The 24217-nt window shown below is 47.9% G+C and overlaps 1 protein-coding gene across 1 annotated transcript in view; it reads left to right on the plus strand.

Moving 5' to 3' along the window:
• The window catches only part of PPM1H (protein phosphatase, Mg2+/Mn2+ dependent 1H), a 207571-nt gene that overhangs the window by 119453 nt on the left and 63901 nt on the right, over positions 1–24217 (plus strand). The window contains exon 5 of the mRNA XM_075552793.1: positions 7687–7805. Coding sequence (XP_075408908.1) covers positions 7687–7805 — 119 coding nt within the window. The remainder of the gene's footprint in view (positions 1–7686; positions 7806–24217) is intronic.

Consider the following 24217-nt stretch of genomic DNA (forward strand, 5'->3'; position numbering starts at 1 on the left):
TGCCTCTCAGCACTGTTATGCTTTTTTTGAGAGAAAGGCTCAAAATTAAAGATGAAGGTGTAGCTACATGATGAGGTCCATTGGTCGACACAGGACAGCTGAGCATCCTATAAACTGCACTTCAGTATAAGATGCTCGGGTTTATAGTCCGTGTCATTAGGTGCCATTGGGTCAGTTCCAACCCATAGCAACTTTATGAACAGAACAAAACACTGCCTGGTCCTGCACCGTCCTCGCAATTGTCCCTCTACTGCTGACTCAATAGAGAAGAGGTAACAGCGCTGCTACTGTATGTTCTTGGGATGAGGAAGTCTTACTGGGGCGGGGCGGGGGGGGTGATATATAAATGGCATAGCATAGGTGATTCTATAGGTTGATATCCATTCCATTATAAAGAGTAAACGGAATCCAGAACATGGTAACATGCATCCCAGATGGTTTTAATGTGTGACACGGCTGAGCATTAGCTTTTCCAAAGATTGAAAACTGTGGTACATGATTCTGTAATGTTTGACTTCTCGCTCGAAGAGGAAGAACTTCAACAAGATGAACTGGCACAGCAGCCGTAACAGTGGCCTCAAACGCGGTGACAACTCTGAGAGTCTCGCTCTGCTGTAGACAGGGTCCCTCTGAGCCGGAACTGACTCGACAACCCCTAGCGCCCATAGCTGATGGTGGTGTTCAAGCACTCCAGAACACTGTGGTCGTGCTCCCGTTAAGTACTTACTTAGGACCTATGCATCTTGAGTGCCTAGAAGTAATGAGCAGTGGCTTATATTACAAACTTGCATCACCAGAAGATGCTTCTGAAGAACATACACCTTCGCAACAACATCGAAGAGAAAACAGTGACTCAAGTAGATGGGCTAAATCCAGGGCAGTCGTCAACCACACGGGCAGCAGTGACTCATTGGTAAAAGTCTTGGCTTCCAGCAGGAAGACCCACGCTCCTCTCCTGGCTAGTACACCTCACACACAATCATCACTCACCTGTCAGTGGAAGCTCACCCGTTGTTTCGATGCTGAGCAGGTCTCATTGAAGAGGGTTTCAGACTAAGAAAGACCAGGAGGAAAGTCCAGGGGGCCCATCTAAAAATCAGTTCATGATTGGCTCTTCCTAGTAACTCTAGCTCTTCCTCGCATTGTTGGATTAATGAAGGACAGCGAAGCTGCTCTCAACGCCTGTTTTAAACTCTGTTTTTAAAGGGGGCTCTTAGGATATGGTTTTTTTCTTTTTTTAAGTTCTTTACACAAAACTAAATGTTGTGTCATTCACAACACTTTCACTTTCAAGCCTCTAAGTTTGATAACTCATTGCAATGGCCACAAAGAACTCAAGAGACCATTTTCATGACCAATGGATCTATTAGGAAGTTCACTGGTTGCAAGAAGTTCACTGGTTGCAAGGCAGGTGAGAACTGCTCAGGGTACAGTTGTTCTCAGGACACGTTACAAAGCTATTTCAGGGCTGCTAATAGATGCCCAAAGGGGCATCCCACTCCGTGCACACGTGTAAACTCCCATCAGTGTTGCACACAGAGATGCACGGATGAGCCTGTATGTGTCCATCTGAAATCCAGTAGTGGTAGTGCTCGTCCATTACTTGCTAGCATCTAGTGTTTCCTTAGGTAACCATTTGTTTTTTCTGCTTGGACTTAGTTCTAAAGTTGTTTCTCTGTAACACCAGTCACCCCCGCCAGGTCTGACAAATCCAATAGCAGTGAGTATTGAAAGTGCAGGTAAGCAGGATGCCTACCGTTAGAATGTGGGGGGTTCTTTAAATGATAAAAATGAGTGAGCAACTACCACAAGTGGGTAGCTTTTAAGATTAGAGGTTTATTTTCTCAGGCTTCTAGAGGCTGAAAGTCCAAATCAGGGTCCCCCTTCATTCCATGCTGGCCACCCAGGCATTCCATGGCTCCCTTGTGGTCCTGGAATGTCACTTCTGTCTGCCCCCTCATGTGTGTGCCTGTCTCGGTGTCTAGTCTGCTCTGTTTTTAACTCCAGAGTAACTTGATTTAGAACCCATTTTCCTGAGGTATAATCTTATTAGCATAACACCCGAATTTCCAGACAGAATAACATTCCTGGCTGTCCTCACTGCCACTGAGTCCATTCCAACTCACAGTGGAGCTGTGGGGCTTCTAAGACTAGAGTCTCCACAGAAGTAGTCTGCTTCATCTTTCACCAAAGGAGTAACTGGTGGGTTTGAACCACTAATCTTGTGGTTAGCTGTTCAGTGCTTACCTGGCAGTGCCAAGGTCCTTCACCCATCGGTCCAAGAGTTAGAACTCCACAACAGGAGTGGTGTGCTGTTTTCAGTCCATGGCAACGAGGATGAATTATTCTGTGGGACTCACAATTGTGACAAAATGAATCATGCCACCTTACAACATGTTCCATAGCAGCCGGCAAGAAAGGATGAAAAATAACCTAAAAATAGAAGAAGTTGAGGGTGTGGCATCAGTAGCAGTGAGGGGAGGATTTTACAGTATTTCCTCAAAGCAAAGGCACTTTTTGCCACTATTTAACATCTCCGAGGTGGGGATATCTCACAAGTGATTGTTGCGGTCATCCATGTAGCAGCCATGACATGACTTGGCATGTGCAAACATCAAAAGAATGGCCACCGCGCCCCATCAGACTCGACAGGAAAACACTCCTAACGGTCAACACACAGACCTGGGGCTCCTTAGCTGCTTTTCTTTTAGTTGTTGTTTTGTTTTTTGTTTTCTTTTGTTGTCTTGTTTTGCTCTGTCTTCTTTTTGTGCATATGATTGTCTCTGCATGTTTATCTAGATAAGGTAGGCAGGATAAACAATCCAGAGCAAACAACAGGACTGGCGGTTCTAGGGGGACACGAGAGAGCGGGGGGGGGGGGGAATGAGTATTAACAAACTCGGGGACAAGGGAATAACAAGTGATCTAAAATCGATGGTGAGGAGGGTATAGGATGCTTGGTAAGGCTTGATCAATGGCAATGTAACCGAGAGGAATTATTGAAACCCAAATGAAGGCCGAACATGATAATGGGACAAGAGGAAAGGAAATACAAGACAGAACTCGGAGGCAAAGAGCATTTATAAAGGTCTAAATACAGGCATGACATATGTAAATATATTGATAAATGATGATAGGGAAATAGAACTATGTACATATATTTAAATGGTAAGTATTAAGGTAGCAGACAGACATTGGGCCTCTACTCAAGTACTCCTTCAATGTAAGAACACTTTGTCCTAATAACCTTGCATTCTGTAATGCTCACCCTCTGGACATGATCACTGAAGACAAAATGGGCGCATAAGCAAATGTGAAGAAGAAAGCTGATGGTATCCAGCTATCAAAAGATACAGCATCTGGGGGTCTTAAAGACTTGAAGATAAACAAGTGGCCATCTAACTGAGACACATCAAAGCTCGCCTGGAAAAAGCATACTTGCCTGTGTGATCGTCAGGTGTCAATGGGATCAGGTATCAGTCATCAAAGACTCAGAACAAGAAATCACATCAATGGGAATGAGGGGGAGTGCAGAGTGGAGATCCAAAGCCCAACTGTAGGCAATTGGATATCCCTTACAGAAGAGTCAAGCCAGTCAGGGTGCAGCTTAGCACCGATGAAACATACAACTTTCCTCTAGTTCTTCAATGCTCCCCCCCCCCCCAAATACCATGATCCCAGTTCTACCTTACAAATCAGGCTAGACCAGAGGATGTACACTGGTACATATCAGAGCTGGAAACACAGGGAATCCAAGACAGGTAAACCCCTCAGGACCAATAATGAGAGCAGAGATACCAGGAGGGGAAGGGGAAGCTGGGGGGAGAGAGGAGGAACCTATCACAATGATCTACATGTAACCCCCTCCCTGGGGGATGGACAACAGAAAAGTAGGGGAAGAGAGACATCGGTCAGTGTAAGATATGAAATATTAATTTTTAAATTATCAAGGGTTCATGAGGAAGGGAGGGGAGTGGGGAAGGGAGGGAAAAAAACGAACTGATACCAAAGACTCAAGTATAAAGAAAATGTTCTGAAAATGATGATGGCAACATATGTACAAATGTGCTTGACACATACATGGATGGATAGATGGATGGATGGCTTATGATTAGAGCTGTATGAGCCCCCAATAAAATGAATAAAATAAATAAAACAATGGCCACCAAACTGACCTGCTGGGCTTCCAGCAACTTGGAAGAAAATCCCCCCAGACAGAAAAACCGAAGCCTGTTTGGCTGTACCTGGTTGTGTGGAGGGTTAGGGGCTGTGAGTGGGACTTGTTTAGCCGCATTCCCAAAGCAGGAGTCAGGAGGAAGCTAGCTCCAGGTAATTGCAAAGCTGGCTTAAGAACTTTGCACCCATGGCTTTGGGGCTTGGCATTCTTTGGGGGATTAAGAAATACTGCCTCACCAGTGCCCTGATGAAACAGAACGTGTGTGTGTGTGTGTGTGTGTGTGGTGTCATTCTTTGGGGGATTATTTAAGAAATACTGCCTCACCAGTGCCCTGATAAAACATAGTTCACGTGTGTGTGTGTGTGCGTGTGCATGCGTGTGTGTAGCGGGATGTGAGTGTGTGTGTGTGTGTGTGTGCGTGTGTAGTGGGGTGTGTATGTGTGTAGCGGGGTGTGTATGTGTGTAGCGGGGTGTGTGTGTGTGTGTGTGTGTGTAGCGGGGTGGGTGTGTGTGTGTAGCGGAGTGTGGTAGCAATGCAGATGAATGGTTCAAGTTGAAAGTGATGAGAGGAGTTTATTCAAGATGCTTAAAGGTTTTGCAAAACCTTAACCAGTATCCTCAGATGGGGAAAATGTGTTTAAGCCTGAAGGGGAGCATTCGAAGATTAAAAAAAAAGTTTTGAAGTAGCAAGAAAGGGTTGTACGTAATGTAATTGGCGGCACATCCCTCCCCCAACCTTACAGGTAATAAAATCATGGTGCATCTCATAAATAGCATCTTTTAAAGGACAACACAGGTGCTGCTGAGTTGGCTCTCATTCGGGGCAGTCTCGTGTGTCACCATAGAACGCTGCACCCCAGGGGTTCCAGTGGCTAGCTGTCTCAGAGGTAGATTGTCAGGCCTTCTTTCTCCACGTGGATTTAACCCCCAACCTTTGGGCGAGCAGCCATGGGGATAAGCCCTTTGCACCACACCAGACTCGAGTCACTTAGATGCACTGAAAGGTTCATTCCAGCCCTTGTTTCCCGAGGACAGAGTCAGCAGCTGGTCTGAGGCTTCCGGAGGTGGTACATGGAGCAGGGACTACAGATGTCGCGGCAACCCAGGATGTAAGGCCCCTTTGACTCCGCGCATCCTCAGTGGCAGAGGTGCGGTGGCCCTGCAGCTATCAGAGCTTCTAGGGAGGTCTGGCTATCCTGCCTCGGTAGATCTCCCCACCCAACGCCCCTGGCAAATGTACGTCAGCCAAGAGAGATGAGGGCACCTGGTTACAGCAACACCCTCGGGCCCGCTGAGCCTCCTGTTAGGAAGCAGCCCCCCCCCCCCCAACTCTCCACACACAGCCCTCTTCTCAAAAGTCAAACTCATGGCTTTTGAGGCATTTCCAGCTCCTCGCAGCTCTAGAGGAGTAGAAAACCTCCGCTTCTCCCTTGGGACACCTGGTGGGTTTAAACTACTGACCTTGCAGTTCGCAGCCCAATAGGTACACTTTGCCAGCAGGGCCCCTCTCAGCCTTCTTTGTCCCTTGGATTTGTGAAGAAATGTACTCAGATGACCTTCAGATACTAACCTGTCTGTGCACAAAATGCCAGAGGGCTTCAAACGGGCCATGGAAACGTGGAATTTTTCCAGACACTGTAAGCTTTTGCATTGAATGAAGTTGTTCTTTATCCCTGTCTTCCTTTGGGAAATGGCAAGCGTGTGCTTACGGATCTCTCTGTCTCTCCGTCTCCATCACAGTAACGTGTATATATATATATATATATATATTTTTTTTTTTTAAACTCTGGAGCCCAGTTATGCTCCACCCCACATGGGGCCATCAGGAGTTGACAGCAACTGCGAGTGGAACAGCAAGCCATCAGGGACTTCTCTCCCCCCAACCCCCCAAAGACTGCTCAGAATTATGATTCTGTCATTCTCTGCCTGGCCAAGTCTGACTACCCTGAGTACAAGTCCACTTCTTTGGCTCCCGATACCCTCAGCTTCCAATTCCTAATACCAGGCAACTCCCTGCAGCCCTCATTGAGAGTCCGTGGAAGTTCTGTCTGCACTGGGCCCTGACAAGACACTGTGGGAGATGCCCATTTTCCAATAAATCGAGGGCCTGGCCATCTGCCCTGTGGCCCAGATCCCTGGGATTTCCTACAGGGCCAGGCTGTGATTCATTCTGCCTACTCTCGTCACACCCCAGAAACGGCTGCTGCATCCTGCCCAGGCTGCTAAGGAGCAGGGGCGCTGCAGGGCTGAACGGGAAATGCTCCACTGCAGGTATGCTGGGGCTTGCGGTCCCCAACCAGGGCAGCGAACGCGTGAGCATGTCGTCTCTTGGCGATGTGGATTTGAATTTAGAATGTGACAATGAGACTATTTGTTGTTTCAAAGCAATTCCCCAAGTGGCTGTTTGCTCAAGATTTCTGTAGTGTGAACAGAGCTTGGGGGGAAGGGGAGAAACCATCTGCTCCGGGAACAGGCTTCCAATTACGCGATCAAATTACTGCAGAGCAGAATGGAGGCAGGCCAACGGAAAGTTGCCGCCTGGTGTATCTAGTCCCAACCCGTCCTCTCAGGCCATTGTGCTTGCATGGCGACACACGTTCAAACTCCGGAAATAAAGCCGGTTCACAAGGGGTGTGAGCAAGGCAAGGGGAACGGGGTCAGCCTCCTTCCCTAGGAGCGCTTTCCTGCAACCTTCCGAAAAGGGAACCCATTTCGGTTTGGCAAAGTAAACCTAAGGGGAACGCGCACCCCTTCCTCTTATGCCCTGGATCGCGTGTCTTCAATTACAGTGCCTATCCCTTTACACATGAAGTTCATGGTCCCTGTGTAAGCTGAGTGTATAGTGTGGACTTGCTGGTGTTTCATTCACATTTAGGTTCCTCAGTTTGTCCATACTTAGATTCTTAAATGTCAATGTGAGTATGCCGTGGGGGTGGGAAACGGCCAGGTCAGAGCCCCAAACCTTGGTGACCCCTTCCTCGCACAACAAAGCAAAACCTGAGCCAACGGTCGAGTTGGGGTGAAGGTTCACAAGGCGAATGTTTCCCGTCCAAAACTTCATAGCCATTGGGGTTTGTGACGTTGGTTGCCAGCCTCGCAGGGTCAGCAGCGTTCTTCCCTTCGCCCTGGCTGCCCGGGTGGCGGCCCTCCTTTCCTTGCCTTCTGAGCTTTGTTCTTGGGCACATGCTGCCCCGTCGGTCTTGCAGGGCGCTGCAGAGTTCCGTCCTCCGATGAAGTTTCATTATTCACTTTATAGGCCTGCCTGTGTTTGGCTTCAGGCGATTCCCAGGAGCCGGAGTTGTCCTTGGCTGGTTTTCAGAAGTTGACCACCTGGCCTTTCTTCTTTTAAGTCCATTGATTTCCCTTAAATATGGGACTGGGAGGGGAAGGGCATGAGGGGCTTGTTTTTGAAGTACCAACTGTCTTGATTTGCAAAACATTCTTGAGTCAAACATGTATATATATATTTTTTTCTTCTAAATATGTGTTGTTTTTCCTTTTGCTGTTAGGCCTTCATGCAGCCTCACCTGCTGGGAAATGAGTTCACACATTTGGAGTTCCCAAGGCGAGTGCAGCGAAAGGAACTTGGAAAGAAGATGCTCTACAGGGACTTCAATATGACGGGCTGGTAAGAACACGGCTCCCTCCACCTTGGCATCACCCGTGAGTGTAAAGGAAGTGGCGGCACCAGAAAGGTCGCCTAAAGCAGCTTGGCTTAGGAGACACGGCCTGAGACCTGGGTTGGCGGTAAAGGGGAGGAGGCTGTGCCTGCTTCTGCCGATTCCCTTATGCACCAGTTCTCCCTTCACAGGCGTTGATTTGCCTCTCTGCTTCCCTGGGGCCTTTCTTGGGCTTCCTAGACCCCATATGAACCCAAAACAAAAATGCAACTATTGCCCGTGAATTGAGCAGAACTGAGCTCCGCAGGATTTCCTCGGCCATCATCTTTACAGAAGCAGGGTGCCAGGCCTTTGCTCCGACTACACTGTGGATGGGTTAGTCTCCCACCGCCAGGTTAGCAGCTGACTGCAAACACCTCTCACTAGCCATGACTTGCAACTGATTGAATTCATCAATTGACAGGTCTGATCAACAGCAATGGAGGTGGACATAGCTGACCTCCTCTGGCTTCCCTTTTGCCACGAGGCAGTGGTCAACCATGCCTCCAACCTCGTCTTTCTTTTCCTCTTCTGACAACAGCTCTTCCTTCCCGCCGCTCCTCACCGATGCTGGGTTCGTGAGTTCAAGGCAAAGGCCTCACAGGACTCCCAGACGCACTCACAATTAAGGAGCTCTGCTAGGGAAGTTTACAGGCTGCCACCAGTCAGGCTCTGCAGAGCCCGAGGATAGTCATTAGTGCACAGCAACACCCCTCCGCAGCCAGCAGCCACGTGTCTCTCTCTGGTCCTCGGTCTTTCAGCCATGTGGTCCCATGGCCTTAGCCTTTGCCTCCGTGGGCCAGGAAGTCAGCCCACCTGGCACTGTGAATCACAGTCGCATAGTCTCAGGCCAGATGAGGAGAGTGTCTTGGCTGAGTCTCTGTGCCACAGGATCTGGTGGGTCTGATCCTGGCGGCCTCCGCCCGCCCCTGCAGACAGAGATCTTGGACGAGCTTTTCCCAACGGTCCTGTCATTTTCCTCTGTGTTGCAGATGGCTTTTATGTCCTGGGGATGGCTTTGGTGGAGGGGTGGCTTGTCTTTTAGCTGACATACCCCCGAGAAAAGAAAGAATGGTGCCGTCAGCTCACCCGTCTAGGAAACTAGTCTTAAGGATGGCCCCAATGAAACAAGGCATGTGACGTGGGTCACGCCCTCTGCTAAGGTCAGAATTTGACCCCACCTGGATCCAGTAACAGAGCTCCCTCCAAATGAGATCATAGTCACAGGCACGTGGTCCAGAATTGTAACACCTCACATCAGGAGTTATGGCTAGAAGGGCCATGTTAATTGACTGTAACTCAGCAGAGAGAAATTATTTGAGGTCTTTTAGAGCAGGTTAAACCTTATCATTTTTGTTTCATTGTTCATTAAAAATGGTAATTTGGTGTTGAGAATGTACACAGCAAAAACATACTTCAAGTTTTTTCCTGTACAGTTCAGCGACTGGATGTGTTCAAGTTGTACAGTCATTTGCTCCTTTTCTGAGCAGCTCTTTCCCATGTAACAAACTCACTGCCCCAAATGTTCCCATCTAATCTTTTGAGTCACTCTTGTCAATTTGATCCCATATAGATAAGTCCAGAGTACAGTGCTCAAGGCAGACATACTTTACTAAAGTAAACTATTGCTTGGTTTTAAGACAACGCCAAGATCTATTTTTGGTTTAAGGTATAAAAGTTTTCTTAAGGTAATTGTGTTGGGGGTTCAGCCAGCCTCCATGGCTCCAGGAAGTCTGGAGTTTATTGGAGCTGGAAATTCTGTCCTGTATTTCCCCCTCTGAATCAGGATTCGCCTATGGAACCAAAACTCCAAGCTCACCCCACTGTCAGGGAGTCGATTCTGACTCACAGCAACCCTAAGACAGAGTAGAACTGCCCCGGTGGCTTTCTAAGGCTGTAAATCTTGTGGGGGAGCAGAAAGCCTCATCTTTCATCTGAGTAGCAACTGTTTAGTTTGAACCTCTGTCCTTGTGGTTAGCAACCCAGCTCAGATCCCACAAGCCACCGAGGGCTCCTTCGTCTGCAGGAACTTTGATCACAGTGTTCAGTTAACGGCAGGCAGGCAGGCAGACACTGGTTCTTTGGGTCTCAAGACAAAGGCCATTCCATTCTTCCTTCTGTTCCTCTTCTTCCTGTTCCTCCAGGCAAACAGACGCGCTGTTGTGCTTTGAGCGGCCGTGCCAACGTTTAAGAGCCCAGGCACCACGCAACAAAATCAGGGCACCGCAGGAGTCCTAAACACACTCTTGGGCCAGTTTATTGGAACACCCCCTGAAATTGTGACCTGAAACCTCCGAACAAGGAACCGAGCTTCATGCGATGTGGAATGTACGTTAGCAGCCTTGGCAGCCATACCTTTGCTGAAGGGGCAGCACGCGGGTGGCCACTATTGCCAGTGCCATCTGTCCTACAGCCCTTGCCAGTTGCTTGCTGATTGTAAAGTCAGGGTTCCAAAGGCTTATTTAGCAAACCTGCTTGGATTTGACTCTTGGCTCAGCCCATTTAAATAGATGAAACTGGACAAACTACTTAGCCCCACGAGCTCATTTTGCCGTGGGTAAAGTCAAGAAGACATGTACCATTGAAAGGGTTACTGTAAGGACTAAAGTTGTCATCATTTTATCACACTCAGATTCAAATCAGTCTCGCTGGGGGTGGGGTCTTACTCCCATCATGCACCCAGGTAAGCTCCAGACCACTTCTGTCAGGAAACCCCAGCTAACATGGACTCAGTTATTTCTTTCATCGGACAATGAGAGATTTGCTAAAGCACAAAATGTTTCATGTTAGAGTAAGGACTGAGTCAAAGAACAATACCTGGTACATAGAAGTGTGGGCAAAGGTCAGTTCTTAATGCCCTGAAAACCCAGCAGGTGAGCCCAGGACAGAATGAGAAAATGGGCACTTTCTTCACCGATCTCCCGGACAGAGGTAGAGAATTCAATTTCATGATCTCTTCATTAGCCACTCTCCCATTCACAGCCCATAAATATGACTGGTAGTCTGGGGAATCTACTTCGCGTACATCCTGTGGAGATGAGAAACTACACTAAGGGACTTCTGGTTGCCTTTGCCATACAGAGAAGACCCGGCTAGTGCCTGCTCTCCTTTCTCTAGATTTGGAATTATCAAAGTGCAGCCTGGGGGCTGACCTCTACCAACTGCCCGCTTTGCAAATAAAGGGTTTTGGGTGTTTTGTGTGTCCCCACCCTCCTGCCCTGAACACAGTCATGCCCATGTAACATTTTTCATCTGTGGTTGCTTTTGTACCACAACGGCAAAGCTAAGTTAGACCGCCTGAGTCACAAGTCCAAAACATTTACTCTGGCTTTGACTGTTAGGGAACCTTGGTGGCATTGGGGTTACGTGTTGGGCTGCTAATCACAATGTCAGCTGTTTGGAGCCACCAGTAGCACCGTGGGAGAAAGACAGGACTTTCTACTCTGTAAAGAGTGACCTTGTCAGAAACCCCCCGTGGCAGTTCTTCCCTGTCCTAATGAGGTGCTATGGGTCGGCATCAACCTGACGGTACTGAGTTTGGTTTCGTTCGGACTCTTGGAGCCCTTCCCTAAGACGTGAGTAGAATTGTTGGGGAAAGTTTCCCAGGTTTGCAAAAGTCGGAGTACTAGAGTTTTGGTGCCCCGAGTCATTATTCTGGCTCTAACTGGATTTTCTTGTAAATCCATTTGTATTCAATCAGCAAAATCAGTCTTTCTTACAGGGAAAAAATAAAGAGGTATGGGCTAGTGTAGTCCATAGAAAAGTAGGGGGATTTGGCTGGCTTTTGTAGCAATTGGGAAGCTAGAAGGTCACCTTTGTTAGGAGCCCCGTGTCTGTGAACACAAAGAAGAGTCTATCTAAGAGACCTTGAGGAAAATGGCCAAGTAGAAGAGACCAACCAGGAGATCAGACTAGGTTGACCTGAAGGGGCCCTGAGGACAAACCTGGGAGGCCAGACAGAAAAGTGGAACTTTCTTGTTGGAGGTTTAAGATTGCTCATATCCATTTCTGAAGGGGGAGTGAAATGTGGAAAGCAATTTTAGGGAGATTGTCCTAAAAGAAGTTGGAAGGAGACAGTAGAAGAGCGAGCAGACTCGGGTACTCACGAAAAGCTATCAAAGCAATATGCTTGTGAGATCACAAAGGCTCTGTAGAAAGATCCAAACAGAAAAGCAAAGAATATGAGGCACAGGGCTAGATGGTTTGGGCCAAGGGCTAAATGTGAGCGGTCCGTCGTCATCGGTAACTCCAGTGTCTGTCCTCACCTTGTCCGTCAACCCTCCAAAGGGAGAGCAGGGCTCGTCACCGGTCTGACATTGTAGACACAGGCCTAGCAAGTACTTACTGGAAGACAGGAATCCAAGGGGTGCGTTTGGCCCACGCTGAGGGAGATCACGCACTGCCGAAGGATGAGTGAGGAGGTGAAAATGGGGAGTTTGCGTTAGAAACATGTTGAACTTGATGCCGGCTGTTTATCATGGTGAAGATTATGTCACAGTAGTGCGCGTCTTTGTTAGAACTGCTAAATATCCCCTTTCTTTAGATCATTTTATTCGGGGCTCATACAACCCTTGTTAAAATCCATACATCAGTTGTATCTGACATATTAGTACATCGTTCTTTTCTAGACTTTTACTTTCCATTGGGCCTTTGAAATTAGGGTTGTTTTTTTTTTCCCAACCTGCCCTTCCCACCACCCCACCCCCCACCCTCGTGGTTCCTTGATTGGTTATAGATTATTTTCAAATCTCACACTGACCACTGTCTCCCTTCCCCTCTGGTTTCTGTTTTTCCCCCTGGGTGGGGGGGGTGTGGTTATGTGCCACTCATTGTGATTGGTGACCCCCCCATCCCCCACCTCTTCCCCCTACCCTTTTGTTATCTCTATTCCTGTTCCTGGGTTCCATGTGTTGTGAGCTTTATCTCTTGCCTATACCTGTGTACATGCTCCCGTCTAGTCTAGATTGGGAAGTGGCATTGGGGTCATGATGGGGGGGCGGCGGGGATGAGGAGGCCTCAAGGGATCAGAGGAATAGTGTGATCCATTAGTGCTCTACTGCACCCTGATTGACTCAGCCCCTCCCTGCGAATCCTCTGTTAGGGGATGTTCCATTGTACACAGATGGGTTTTGAGTCTCTGCTCCAACCCCACTCCATTCTCACCAATGAATTTTTGTTTGTTTGTATACTGTTTGTTGTGAATCCACGCTTATGGGGAAGATGAACTGATTTTCCCTCACTTTTAAACATTCCCAATTAGATGATAGGCATTATCTCTGCAGTGGATACTGACCTTTCAATGGCTGTAAAGATTTTACTCAACCCCATCTTTGTAAGCGATGTGATGAGGTTTGTTTATATTTCCTTCTCCAAATCCCTCAAAACAGTACTTTTCCTTAAAATGCTGAAGAATGTCCCCATTATTTATAGTGTGTGTGTGTGTGTGTGTGTGTGTGTGTGTGTGTGTGAGAGAGAGAGAGAGAGAGAGAGAGAGAGAGAGAGAGAGAGAGAGAGAGAGAGAGAGAGAGAGAGTTCAGGAACTAGGTTGTACCCAACTTACAAAATATACAGTGGCTGTCTTTTGCTGAATCTTTCTCTGCATTCGCATGGTCCTAAGCAAATAAGCAGTCCATAAATTGGCTGTATTTAATTGTATGGAACGCCACAGAAGGTACTGAATAATTGACGAGCAAAGCCGGAGAATGGCTTCTGTCAGACATAATTTGCTGATTTGTCTCAGCGTTAATTCCCTATGTGGCCTTTGGCTCACAATTTGGGCTACAAGTAGAGACTTACGTACCACTTTGTGAATTCCCTGCTTATTCTTAATTTTGCTTTGGAAATGGGGCTTCAAGAGAGCCTCAACATCTCTGCTGGAAAAGCTTAGAAAATGTTAACCCAATTTAGACCAAACCCCCTCTCCAAACTTTGACTCTCCTTTTAAAGCATTTCTGCTCTCTAGGAAAGCCTGAGATCTAGAAGTCATTCGTCAGGACTTAACATAGGTGGGGTCTCAATTTGCCGCCTGGCTTTGTTGTCCATAGATAGAGGAGGGGGGAGAGGGGGGATTCTAAGGAAAGGAAGATGAAGATCTGTGTCCTGTTTTCATTAGAAAGCCTTAAATGACTATGAAGCTGTTGGAATTGGTTGGAAGAGAACTGGGTGTCACTGGAATTTGTCATACTAAGAGAGACAGCTCTATGATCAATCACTGAAGGAGGACCCCATGGCTCTTGTCAAGAACATTTTAGAGAGTAAATGCCTAGTGCCAGACATTTCTAAAAACTTCTTGTCCTCCAACTGATTATAATGGTAACGGAGCTTACCGACAGCTGTGGAGATTGTCCAATGCCGGCCACTGGAATCGCGCTTTATGTAATTCAACTCAGAACCACCCCAGGAACAAGGTAGATGTTCCAGATGAGATCCTGATTCAGGTCTCCCGACATTGGACAATGAAAAAGGAAGACCATCAAGGAATGGGCACCTTCAAATTGTGATATTTGAGAATCGTGTTATATAGACTATGGTCTGCCAGAAGAAACAAATCCATCTTGGAAGACGTACAGCCAGCATGCTCCTTCGAAGTGATAACTACTTCCTTAGAATGTCTCACATGCTTAGGACACATCTTCAGAAGGGATCAGCCACCAAAGGAGGACCCTCTGCTTGTTAGAGTCAGACAAAGATGAAGCCCTTCATCAAAATGGATTAGCACTCTGGCTGCAACGGTGGGTTTCCACATAACTCAGTGTGATTGTGAGGGTGGCGTCAGGCTTGGCAATGTTTCAATCTGTGTTACACAAAGTTGCCATGAGTCTGTGCCAAGTGACTGGCACCCAACACCACCACTGTGATAAACTGGAAAAAACCATTCTCTTCTTCCAGTTTTGCAGATGAACACATTGAGGCTTAGAGAGATTGGGTAATTTTCTCAGCTTCCATTGATTCAACAATCTAAGGATTAGACTACGGATTAAAACACAGGCATCTGACTCTTTCTGTCCCCTTTGTGATACAAAAAGCCAGTCTACTCTTCCTTGGAGTGAAATTAGATAGAATTATTCAATTTTGAGTTAAAATGTAAATTTAAGCAAGTGACCTTTCTCCGACTAGATCAGTGTCTCCTTGACAATATACTTTGGGAGGAAAACGGATAGTACATGTCAGAACCCCCTCAGGGCAGTCATTTTCCTGACCCCATTCTGATTCAGGAGACATCGTTGTGGTTAGGTACTCTGGAATCCATCTAACTCACGGTGACCCTATGGCGGGTTGTCAAGGCTGTCGGTCCTCACAGGAGCAGAGCTGCACCCGAGCAGTGAAGAGCCAGTGGCAACTGATGGCCTGTGGTTAGCAACCCAGTGCTTAGCCTTTGACCAAATGGAGTGATTCACCCATCACTGAGATTGTATGTGACTTGAGGGTCCAGTGGTTTGGTTCTAGGGAAGATCCCCAAGGACTCTAGTCTCCTTTGCTTATGAAAATGGATTGTTCATTAAATGAGCATCCTTTCAGTATTCTGTGATGTGTGTGTGCAGTGGGGAGGAAGTGTGGAAGAGGATGTCAGCTTGGGAAGCCTTGATCTCATAATTAAGGATGAGTCTGTTGCCCCCTGATGAGGATCTTCTCTCCCCCACCCAACTGCTTTCCCAGAGCAGCTTGACAGGACGTTCGGGATGAAATGGGTTCCCATTTCTCCTTAGCATTCTTCTCAGTTTGCAGAGGGGCTTGATATCCGAAGCTGCCAATGCCTTCACAGCGCCCCTTCCGTTGTGTTGGTCCCTCACCTGGCCTTTTCTGGTTCTCCCCACCCTTGGGTGTTCTTGGTCTCAGGGCCAGAATCTCAGCCACACTCTGAGCCAGCACCTCCATCCCCCACACCGGCCTGTGTGGAGCCGCCATTGCAGATGCACACTAGCCGGCATGGTCCTGACCCACAGCCCTGCGCCGTCTCAGCCATCATTGCCAAACGCTGGCAAGCGTCTATGTGACTGGGTTGAAACAGTTTCTCACAGCTGGCTTTGTGACACCGAGTCCCCGCTCCTGTGACTGATGGTGATTAGCTTTCTCAAGTAAGTAGGATTGGTATTCTTTGTGCTCCGTGTGCAGACACATGGGGTGTCCGGCCAGCCGGGGCCCAGGCGGACACGCATGTGAGAGGGGGTTGTAGTTTCACCGTGGCTGCGGGCCAGATTCTCAGGCAGCTGTTCCTGGGCCCATGGGATTTGTGGAAGGAGCAAGGGCCAAAGAAGAGGAGACATCCACCGTGTGAATGCATGATTGCTTCCAGATGGTTCTGGTTACGAGCAAAGGAAACCAGAATTCTCCCTTGAAGCGAAGCCTTTCTAGCATTTATGATGGTCTAATTTCAGGGCACAACAGGCTAGACCCGTAACTTGAGATCGCTTGACTTGCTTAGCAAGAAAGAGCCCTGTCTTGGCAGTCAGGCTCCGTGCATACTGCTCTTTTCTCTGCCAAGGTTCTGAGACCGTGGGCAATGTCCTGGGCCGCAGCCTCTCATTTGTAAAATGGTTTCCTTCCCCATAGCTGCCAAGGTCTGGGTCTGGGAGGACAGGCTTTGGTCTGCTTTGTAGAGCATCTGAGAGAGACAGATCTCATTAGAAAGGTTAAGAGGCAAGATCACCTTGGATTATTGTCCTTTGCAGCCCCGGGCATTTTTGTGATCCGTGCTTGATGCAGCAGGGTAATTTACCCCTCTTCTGTTTCCCGTAAAATGATGCCAACCCCCGGGGGGTTTTCCATGGGGGCCGAATGGAGTCCAGCAGGTTCTCATGTCAGTACTCACAACTGGACGAAATCCGAGGAAACCTTCCACTCTGTGTTCTGTGAGGTAGCGGCCACTCACCGGGGGGCGTGTGCCCGTTTACATTTGAAAGTTCATTTCCCCAGTGACACGCCCCCCTATCCATTGTTCAGTAGCCAAATGTAGCGAATGGCTCCTGGCTTGGGCAGTGTGGGCCTAGACCACTGCCAGCGGCAGGGAAAGCCTTGTTGGGCCATGCTGCCCATGGGAAGCAGTTCTAAAACGTCTAGCGGAGATCGATGACTCCCGTGTAGATAAGGCCATGGGACAGAGCCATGCAAGCAGCTGCGGGTAAGCAGACAGACAGAACGGAAGAGTGGAGGCCACATTCTAGGCTGTCAGAGCCTGTCTGTGCCAGGAGATGGGCTTTGTCCTGCCTTTTATTAGACTTTCAGCTTGAGGGACAACCCATTTCCAGGGGTCACTCATTGGCACTGAGTGGCAGAGGGCTGGCATCTCACTGGCCAGCTTGAAGGGTTCCCCGGTTCGCTGCTCTAGTCAACCGCCTGGAGTCCCCGGCGGTATAAATGGTGACGGTAGGATTTGCCTGCCAATGGAAAAGCTTAAGGCTTAAGTCCACCCGGAGATGCCCCAGAAGACAGACTTGCGATCTAAGAACACTTCCTATCAAGTCAGACCTCACAAACCAGATGGAACACAGTTCTACGCTGACATGCAGGGGGTGGCCATGAAACAGACTCCATTCAAAGGCCACTGGTTAGTCATTGCCATTCCCTCCTAGCCCTGACTCGCCCTCTCCCAGCCTCTCACCCCCACCACATGGAAGGCTGCCAACTCATTGCTACTTTTGTTGGTTCTCTTTCTTTTGGGGGGAGTTCATTTCAGATCCGCAGGATCTGAGCACAGAGCAGCTTCGAATCCAAGCCTTTCCCTGACACTGGGCCTGCAGACTCTGCACTGGGCAGGTTTCCCTTGGGCCCAGTCCCAGGGCTCTCTGGAGGGGCACGCGCTGGAGGTGTTCCCAGGCACAGGGTTGAGCTCCCAGGGCGAGCTTTACCAATATGGGCGATAGGGCTTCTATCTTATTCTTTACTGATTTCTCTGCCCTCTGACAGTGTGTTCAGGCAGGCTGACAGGGAAGTGGATAAGCAGATTGAGAAACGCCACAGAATGCTTTATGGAGCCAACTCCGGAGCTGCCCCCGCATTTAATATAAATTGATTTATTGAATCAAGCACAGAAGCCCTGTTACAGAAAGCTCGGGCTTTATCCTCCGGAGGACCACCTAATAAAGCAGCCCCAACTGACACTCCTCATTAGCTTCTCCACTGATCCCCAAGCAGTTTTTAAAGGGACAGTGTCCTCTTTTGGGTCTGAATTTATATGTTAGCCATGCCTGTGGGCCTAATTAGGCTCAGCATTATGAGTCTCCCTTGGAAAGCCTGCCTTTTCTAGCAGCTTGACTCTTGCGTTCTAAAGAGGAACAGGAAAATTCAGATTCTGAGCTTGCCCCTCTTTTTATTTCTAATCCCTTTTCACCTCCCCTCTATGGAAACTTACCTGCCCATGCACTGACTAGCCTTTCCAGGGCATGGCAGGATGTCCCGGTCCTGCCGGAGTGCAAATCCTGATGTGACTCAGATGCCAAAAGTCCTCAGTGGAAGACTTTTAAGCCTCACCAGGGAAACAGCACATTTTAATTTTGTAATTACTTCATGAGAAAACAGGCCTTCTTCTAGTTAAGCCTGGTATTCATTTCCTCTCTGGCAACTTCTATTTTCATGACGATTGTGGGCCTCCTTGGCAGCAGTCTTTATGGAGAAAAGGGGGGCTTGCATATCCTTTCAGAGACGTTTAATCCCCGATCTCAATAGATCACTTTGGGTGGGATTTGGCTGAAGCAGAGTTGGTGGTTGTTGCCGTTAGCTGCCATCAAGTCAGTCTCTCTCTCTCTCTCTCTCTCTCTCTCTCTCTCTCTCTCTCTCTCTCTCTCTCTCTCTCTCTCTCTCTCTCTCTCTCCATGGCTACTGCAAAACGAGACAAACTGCGGCCCAGCCCTGTGGCAGCCCCAACCCTGTGAGCACTGACAGACAGGAACTGAATAGGGACCGAAGCACCTGCAAAGTCCCCCTGGGAAAGTCCCCCTGGGGGTCAGCCTCCCATAGGGAGGGGCCTCTCTCAGAGCTCCTGAGCCAAGATGATGAATGGTTATTTGCAATGTGCATGTTCTGCATCTTTTCAAGATTTGCAGCTCTAGCTGCAGGAGCAGCGGGGAAGCAAGCCTGGCGTGCTGTGTGTAGCCCATCTCCTGACAGTGATAAATGACTCCTTGCTCCTCCACCCTCCTTCCCGGGGCTCCGCGCATGAGGCAGAGGAAGCTATGAGGTCTTTACAAATGGGTGGAAGCCAAGACAGACAGGCATTGTCAGGCCACGAGGAGGAGAAAGATGAGATGCCTGAACAGCTCGCTCCTTATTGATCATCCACTTATCTGCATGCACACACCGATTCACTTATACATACAGACTCACCCTGTGCGCATGTGAGCATGCACACACACACACAGTCTCAGCCTGTGCACATGGACTCACCCCTTACACTCAGCCTCCCTCTGCGCGCACGCACACACACACAGACACACACAGTTTCACTATAAGTACACACAGAGACATCCTATACATACACAGAGACTCACCCCATACACGCACATACACGGAGATCTCTTTGCTTTAATACATGTAACTTTAAAACATTTTTTCTAAAGTATATAGATTAGTTCCAAGCCTTTCTCTCTGCCTCCGACCCTTTGGAAATAAAATTTTTCTTTTCCCATTAATTTACACCTAAGCAAAGTACACATGACCCCCTGCCCCGCTGATTAATATCTGGGGAAGTTTCAGACCTGACTCCAAGTCATCTAGGAGAAGTTTTAGGGTGCCAAGTGCTCTACTGAAAATAGTTCAGGGCTTCTGGCTCCTGGGGAAACCATGTATTTGGCTAGCCCGCACTCTTTCCCTGCTGTATGTTGGACACAGAGTAGAAGGCAAGAATTGGGACCGAGGGGCTAGACTGGCTGCCAGGGAGTTTCTACTGTGTGACTTGGACAAATAATGTCACCCCTCCCTGCCTTGGTGTCCTTATGTGTAAAATAGATCTCATCCCCACCACTTACCATTAACTCGATTCTGACCCACAGTGAGCCCATGAGTGTCAGGGCAGTAGTGGCTGGGTTTTCAAAAGTAGAACCCCAGGCCTTTCTTTCAAGGTACTTCAGAGTAGCCTTGAACCTGGACCTTTTGGTTAGCAGCAGCATCCATTAACCAGTTTGCCATCCAGAAATTCCAGGTTCCATGAAGTACCTAATAATATGAGAGATTTCAAGGGACTTACAGTACAGCACCGGGGCATGTTTTCCCTGCTCTGACGTATTGAGCAAAGGGCTACAAACCCAAAGGAAGCAGTGTAGAGACCTCAGATTGCGGTGAGTTCACGGTGTGCCCTCTGCTTCCACCTGGCTGGTCTGCCCTACAGTGTGCCAGGAGAAGCCATGAGCTCAGCACAGACAGGAGGAGGCTCGTAGCTATCACAAAGGAAGCCATCCTTACATCTGTGAAACCATGGCTTCCCTGGGCACTCCTGGATGATGGCTTGGGCTTCTTACAGTGACTTAGTATCTGCCTTTTGGATTTTAGACATTGGACCTTTTAGGGACCACGCAGCCTTCCTGAGAAGTAGCCAGCGTCTGGGACCCAACGCTCCTCAGTGGCCCAGATATGTCCTCGTATAGGCGAATTCTACCAGATAAGACTGTGTTCGTGTCAGAGATTGCCAGATGACCCAGGAAATTGAATCCTTGGGAAATTACTGAATACCATTTTATATGTAAATCTATTCTTAAAACCTCAGCAAGAAGGGAAGTAGACCTGTTGGAACTTGTGCATAAATCACTAGTGCCAGAGACAACACGGGGATGGTAAAGGAGGGGCAGGAGGAGAGAAAAAGACCGGGAGAGGGAGTGATTGTTCTTGAGAGAGGAAATTGAAATTGGGGAAGACATCATGGAGGAGGTTGCATTTGGACTAAAGAATTGAGTTTTGTAATAATAATTTATAAATTATCAAGGGTTCATGAAGGAGGGTAGGTGGGGAAAGGAGAGGAAAAATGAGGAGCTGATACCAAGGGCTCAAGTAGAAAGAAAATGCTTTGAAAATGATGGTGGCAACAAATGTACAAATGTGCTTGACACAATGGAAGTGTGTATGGATCGTGATAAGAGCTGTATAAGCCCCCAATCATTTTTTAAATAAGAAGAATTGAGTTATGAGAGGGGCAGAAGGGAATTCTGAGCACAGGACACAGCACAAGCAGAGAAGGGGGGAAGGGAGACTCCGGATAGGGCAAGATATGACAAAATAACGATGTATAAATTACCAAGGGCACATGAGGGAGTGGGGAACGGGGAGGGAGGGGCAAAAAAAAAAAAAGAGGACCTGATGCAGGGGGCTTAAGTGGAGAGCAAATGCTTTAAGAATGATTGGGGCAGGGAATGTATGGATGTGCTTTATACAATTGATGTATGTATATGTATGGATTGTGATAAGAGTTGTATGAGTCCCTAATAAAATGTAAAAAAAGAAAAGAGGAGGAAAAAAATGATTAGGGCAAAGACTGTACAGATGTGCTTTATACAATTGATGTATGTATATGTATGAACTGTGATAAGAATTGTATGAGCCCCAATAAATTGTTAAAAAATAAATAAAATAAAAAGTATAGCATCAAAAAACAAACAAACAAAAATAGCCAAACCTATTTCCATACCAAGTTGATTACAACCAACTCATGGCACCTATGTAGGACAGAGTAGAACTGTCCCATACAGTTCGCGAGTCTGTCATCTTTATGGAAGCAAATTTCCATACTGTGCTAGTCTGGGTAGACTGGAGAAAGTTCATGGACACCCATGTGTATTAGTTTTAAGGGTAATTGTACATTAAGAAAGCCTCCCAAGTCCATAAATCTGATATTAGTCCCTATGTCTGATCCCAGTATATAAAGTCCTCTTCATGACTCCGAATGCAAGATGATCACGGGCCAGTGAGTAGCAAGTCTTTGGATCCAGTCGCATTGTAAGCATCTCAACATTGGCAGGGGTCTCTATGTGGCTCCTCTGGCTTCAGAGGTCTGGTTACATCAGGGTAGGTCCATGTGGCTTCTCCAGCTCAGGTAGTTCCATGTGTCTTGTCAGCTGCAATGTCTCCCAGGGAGTGTCTTGAGAGTCTCTCCAGCCACCAAGGAGGAAAACCCGTATTTCTCAGAATTCTCAGAAGGCCATGCCCACACAGAGGCCTCATTGGCTATGATCTGATTGACAGGCCAGACTCCACCCTTACACTTGTAATCCTCTCAAGTTGATAACCAGATTATGTTACTACCACACATATCTTCACACCTTCCACAAGAAAGACACTGGTTTGGCTCCCGGCCAGTGTACCTGGTGCATAGTCACCACCTGCCTGGCAGTGGAAGCTAGAGTGTTGCTGTGATACTGAACAAGTGTCATTGAAATTCCAGACCAAAACTGATCAGGAGGCAAGGCCTGATTATCTACTTCCAAAAATCAGCCAGTGATCTCTGGCCACACCACCCTGAGTGGCAACTGATCTCAGAAGCCAAAATCAGCCAGTGAAAACCCCATGGAGCACACCTGATGGCAGGGGTGGTGCCGGGCCTACTGGGCAGCCTTTGTTCCATTGTGTATGGGGTGCCATGGTACGGGGACCAACCTGATGGCCACCGCTGGGTAACAGTCCTGGTGGTAGCCTCGGCTGAGGAACATGTATCCGGAAGTGGAAGGTCCCCAGCAGTAACCGGCAGTGGAGCGAGCCATTAAACTCGATGTGTGGATTGGCATCAACTCCTGGGGAACAGTGAAGGCCATCCTAAGGATGGCAGCAGCAAGAACATAATTTTATGTTCCCTGCCTTTCAAACTCTGCACATCTATAGTAAAAGCCTGAGACGGACACTGTTTGCAAGCAGGGCAGAAATATAGAGCTGATAGTTTATTCAGAAGGAGCGTGGTTATTTGCTCAGCTTATTTATAGGATTCACTTTCAAGACATTCCAAAGAAGTGGGTATGACAAACACTCCTGCAAACACTCTAGGCATGTCCTGCCCCTGCCAAAGCAGCATGTTATGTAGCCAGCCTACGCTCCTTCAATTATCATATTCTGCTCTCCGGAGCTTAAGTCTGCTTTGTGTTTGCTTTCCTTTTCCCTGACACCCATTCTCTGCCTACCGGGTTATCCAGTAGGAGCCTGGTGTTGACTCCAAGCTAACGGATCCATTAAAGTGCAAATCCATTGTCTTTGCAGCGGCTTAATCAGAAGCCCCCGGAGTGCAGGTTTAAAACCCCTGCTTTCTGAGCCAACCGTGGAAATTTACACAGTAGAGTTGGGGAACACTGCTCCGCCCCTCAAAGATTGCATCCACCATGTTCCTCTTACCTTCAGAGGAGCAAATCCAAGAAGAGCTGCGTTCAGTTGCGTGTCTGTTCCTTGTTGCAGGGCTCCACACAAATCATTCTGTGAGAACTGGACATGCTCAGAGTGAAGATGCCAAGGGCGCCCTGCAAGCTATGGTGGCATGTGTTGGCCGTCCCTCATCTTGATTTTGATTCAATCAAATCATAAGTTTCAGGAGACATGCAACTATGGCAGGACAAAATATTGGCTTGTTCTTCACCTTGTTGCCCTGGTGTACACCAAATTGTAGGTTCAGATTGCTCTCTCAGTTCTGTCCATCATCCAAGAGCAGCCACGTGCTGTGCCCTGGTCTCCGTAACTCAGCTCTGGGCTTCATTTGTATGAGTGGTCAGTTTCACCAGAGATTCATTCAGTGAGCCAGGCATCGTATTGGACATTGATGATAAAAGGACAGCCCCTGCCCTCTTAGAGTTTACAGTCTGGTATAAGAACAGACCCATAAAGGAATGATTACAGTCCCGTATCAGAACAGGCAGAGAAGCGCGTACCCCAAATGAAGCGTGTTCAAAGGGATGATTATTTTTAAAGTACATTCCAAGTTCTGATCACCTGCTAGATAAGAATCTCTACGCTCCTTTTTTGTTTTGTTTTTTTAAAGCTTGCCAGGTGATTCTCATGTACCCTTAAACATTGATCTTGGGCAGCTCTGGGTATTCTTACCACGATGTGAGCAGCTGTGATTGGGTAAAGAGCACCGGGTGGTCTGAAGTCCAGAACAGATGTGTGACTCCTGGTGTGTTGGAGGTATTGTCCCCTGGTTAACCTCTGCTAGTGCTTAGGAAGGTCCTCACTTACCTGCAGTGGCCACTGACTGTGTTCGGAGGGAACAGGAGACTGGACTCGGAGCAGATAAATAAGGAGTGAGAAAACTCTCAGGTTCCAAAAACAGGCCTCTCTCTCTCTCCATATTGATGCTTTTGCCCATAACACGGAGAGACCAGGCCCCAAGGATATAAATGCAGAGTCAAACAAGAGCGCATACTTCCGACATTCACTCTCTGGTTTCTTGTTCTTGCCCATCCTGACTTCATGACCTCCCTCCCAA

Source organism: Tenrec ecaudatus, chromosome 6 (genome assembly GCF_050624435.1).
Source record: "Tenrec ecaudatus isolate mTenEca1 chromosome 6, mTenEca1.hap1, whole genome shotgun sequence".
Classification (NCBI taxonomy): Eukaryota; Metazoa; Chordata; class Mammalia; order Afrosoricida; family Tenrecidae; genus Tenrec; species Tenrec ecaudatus.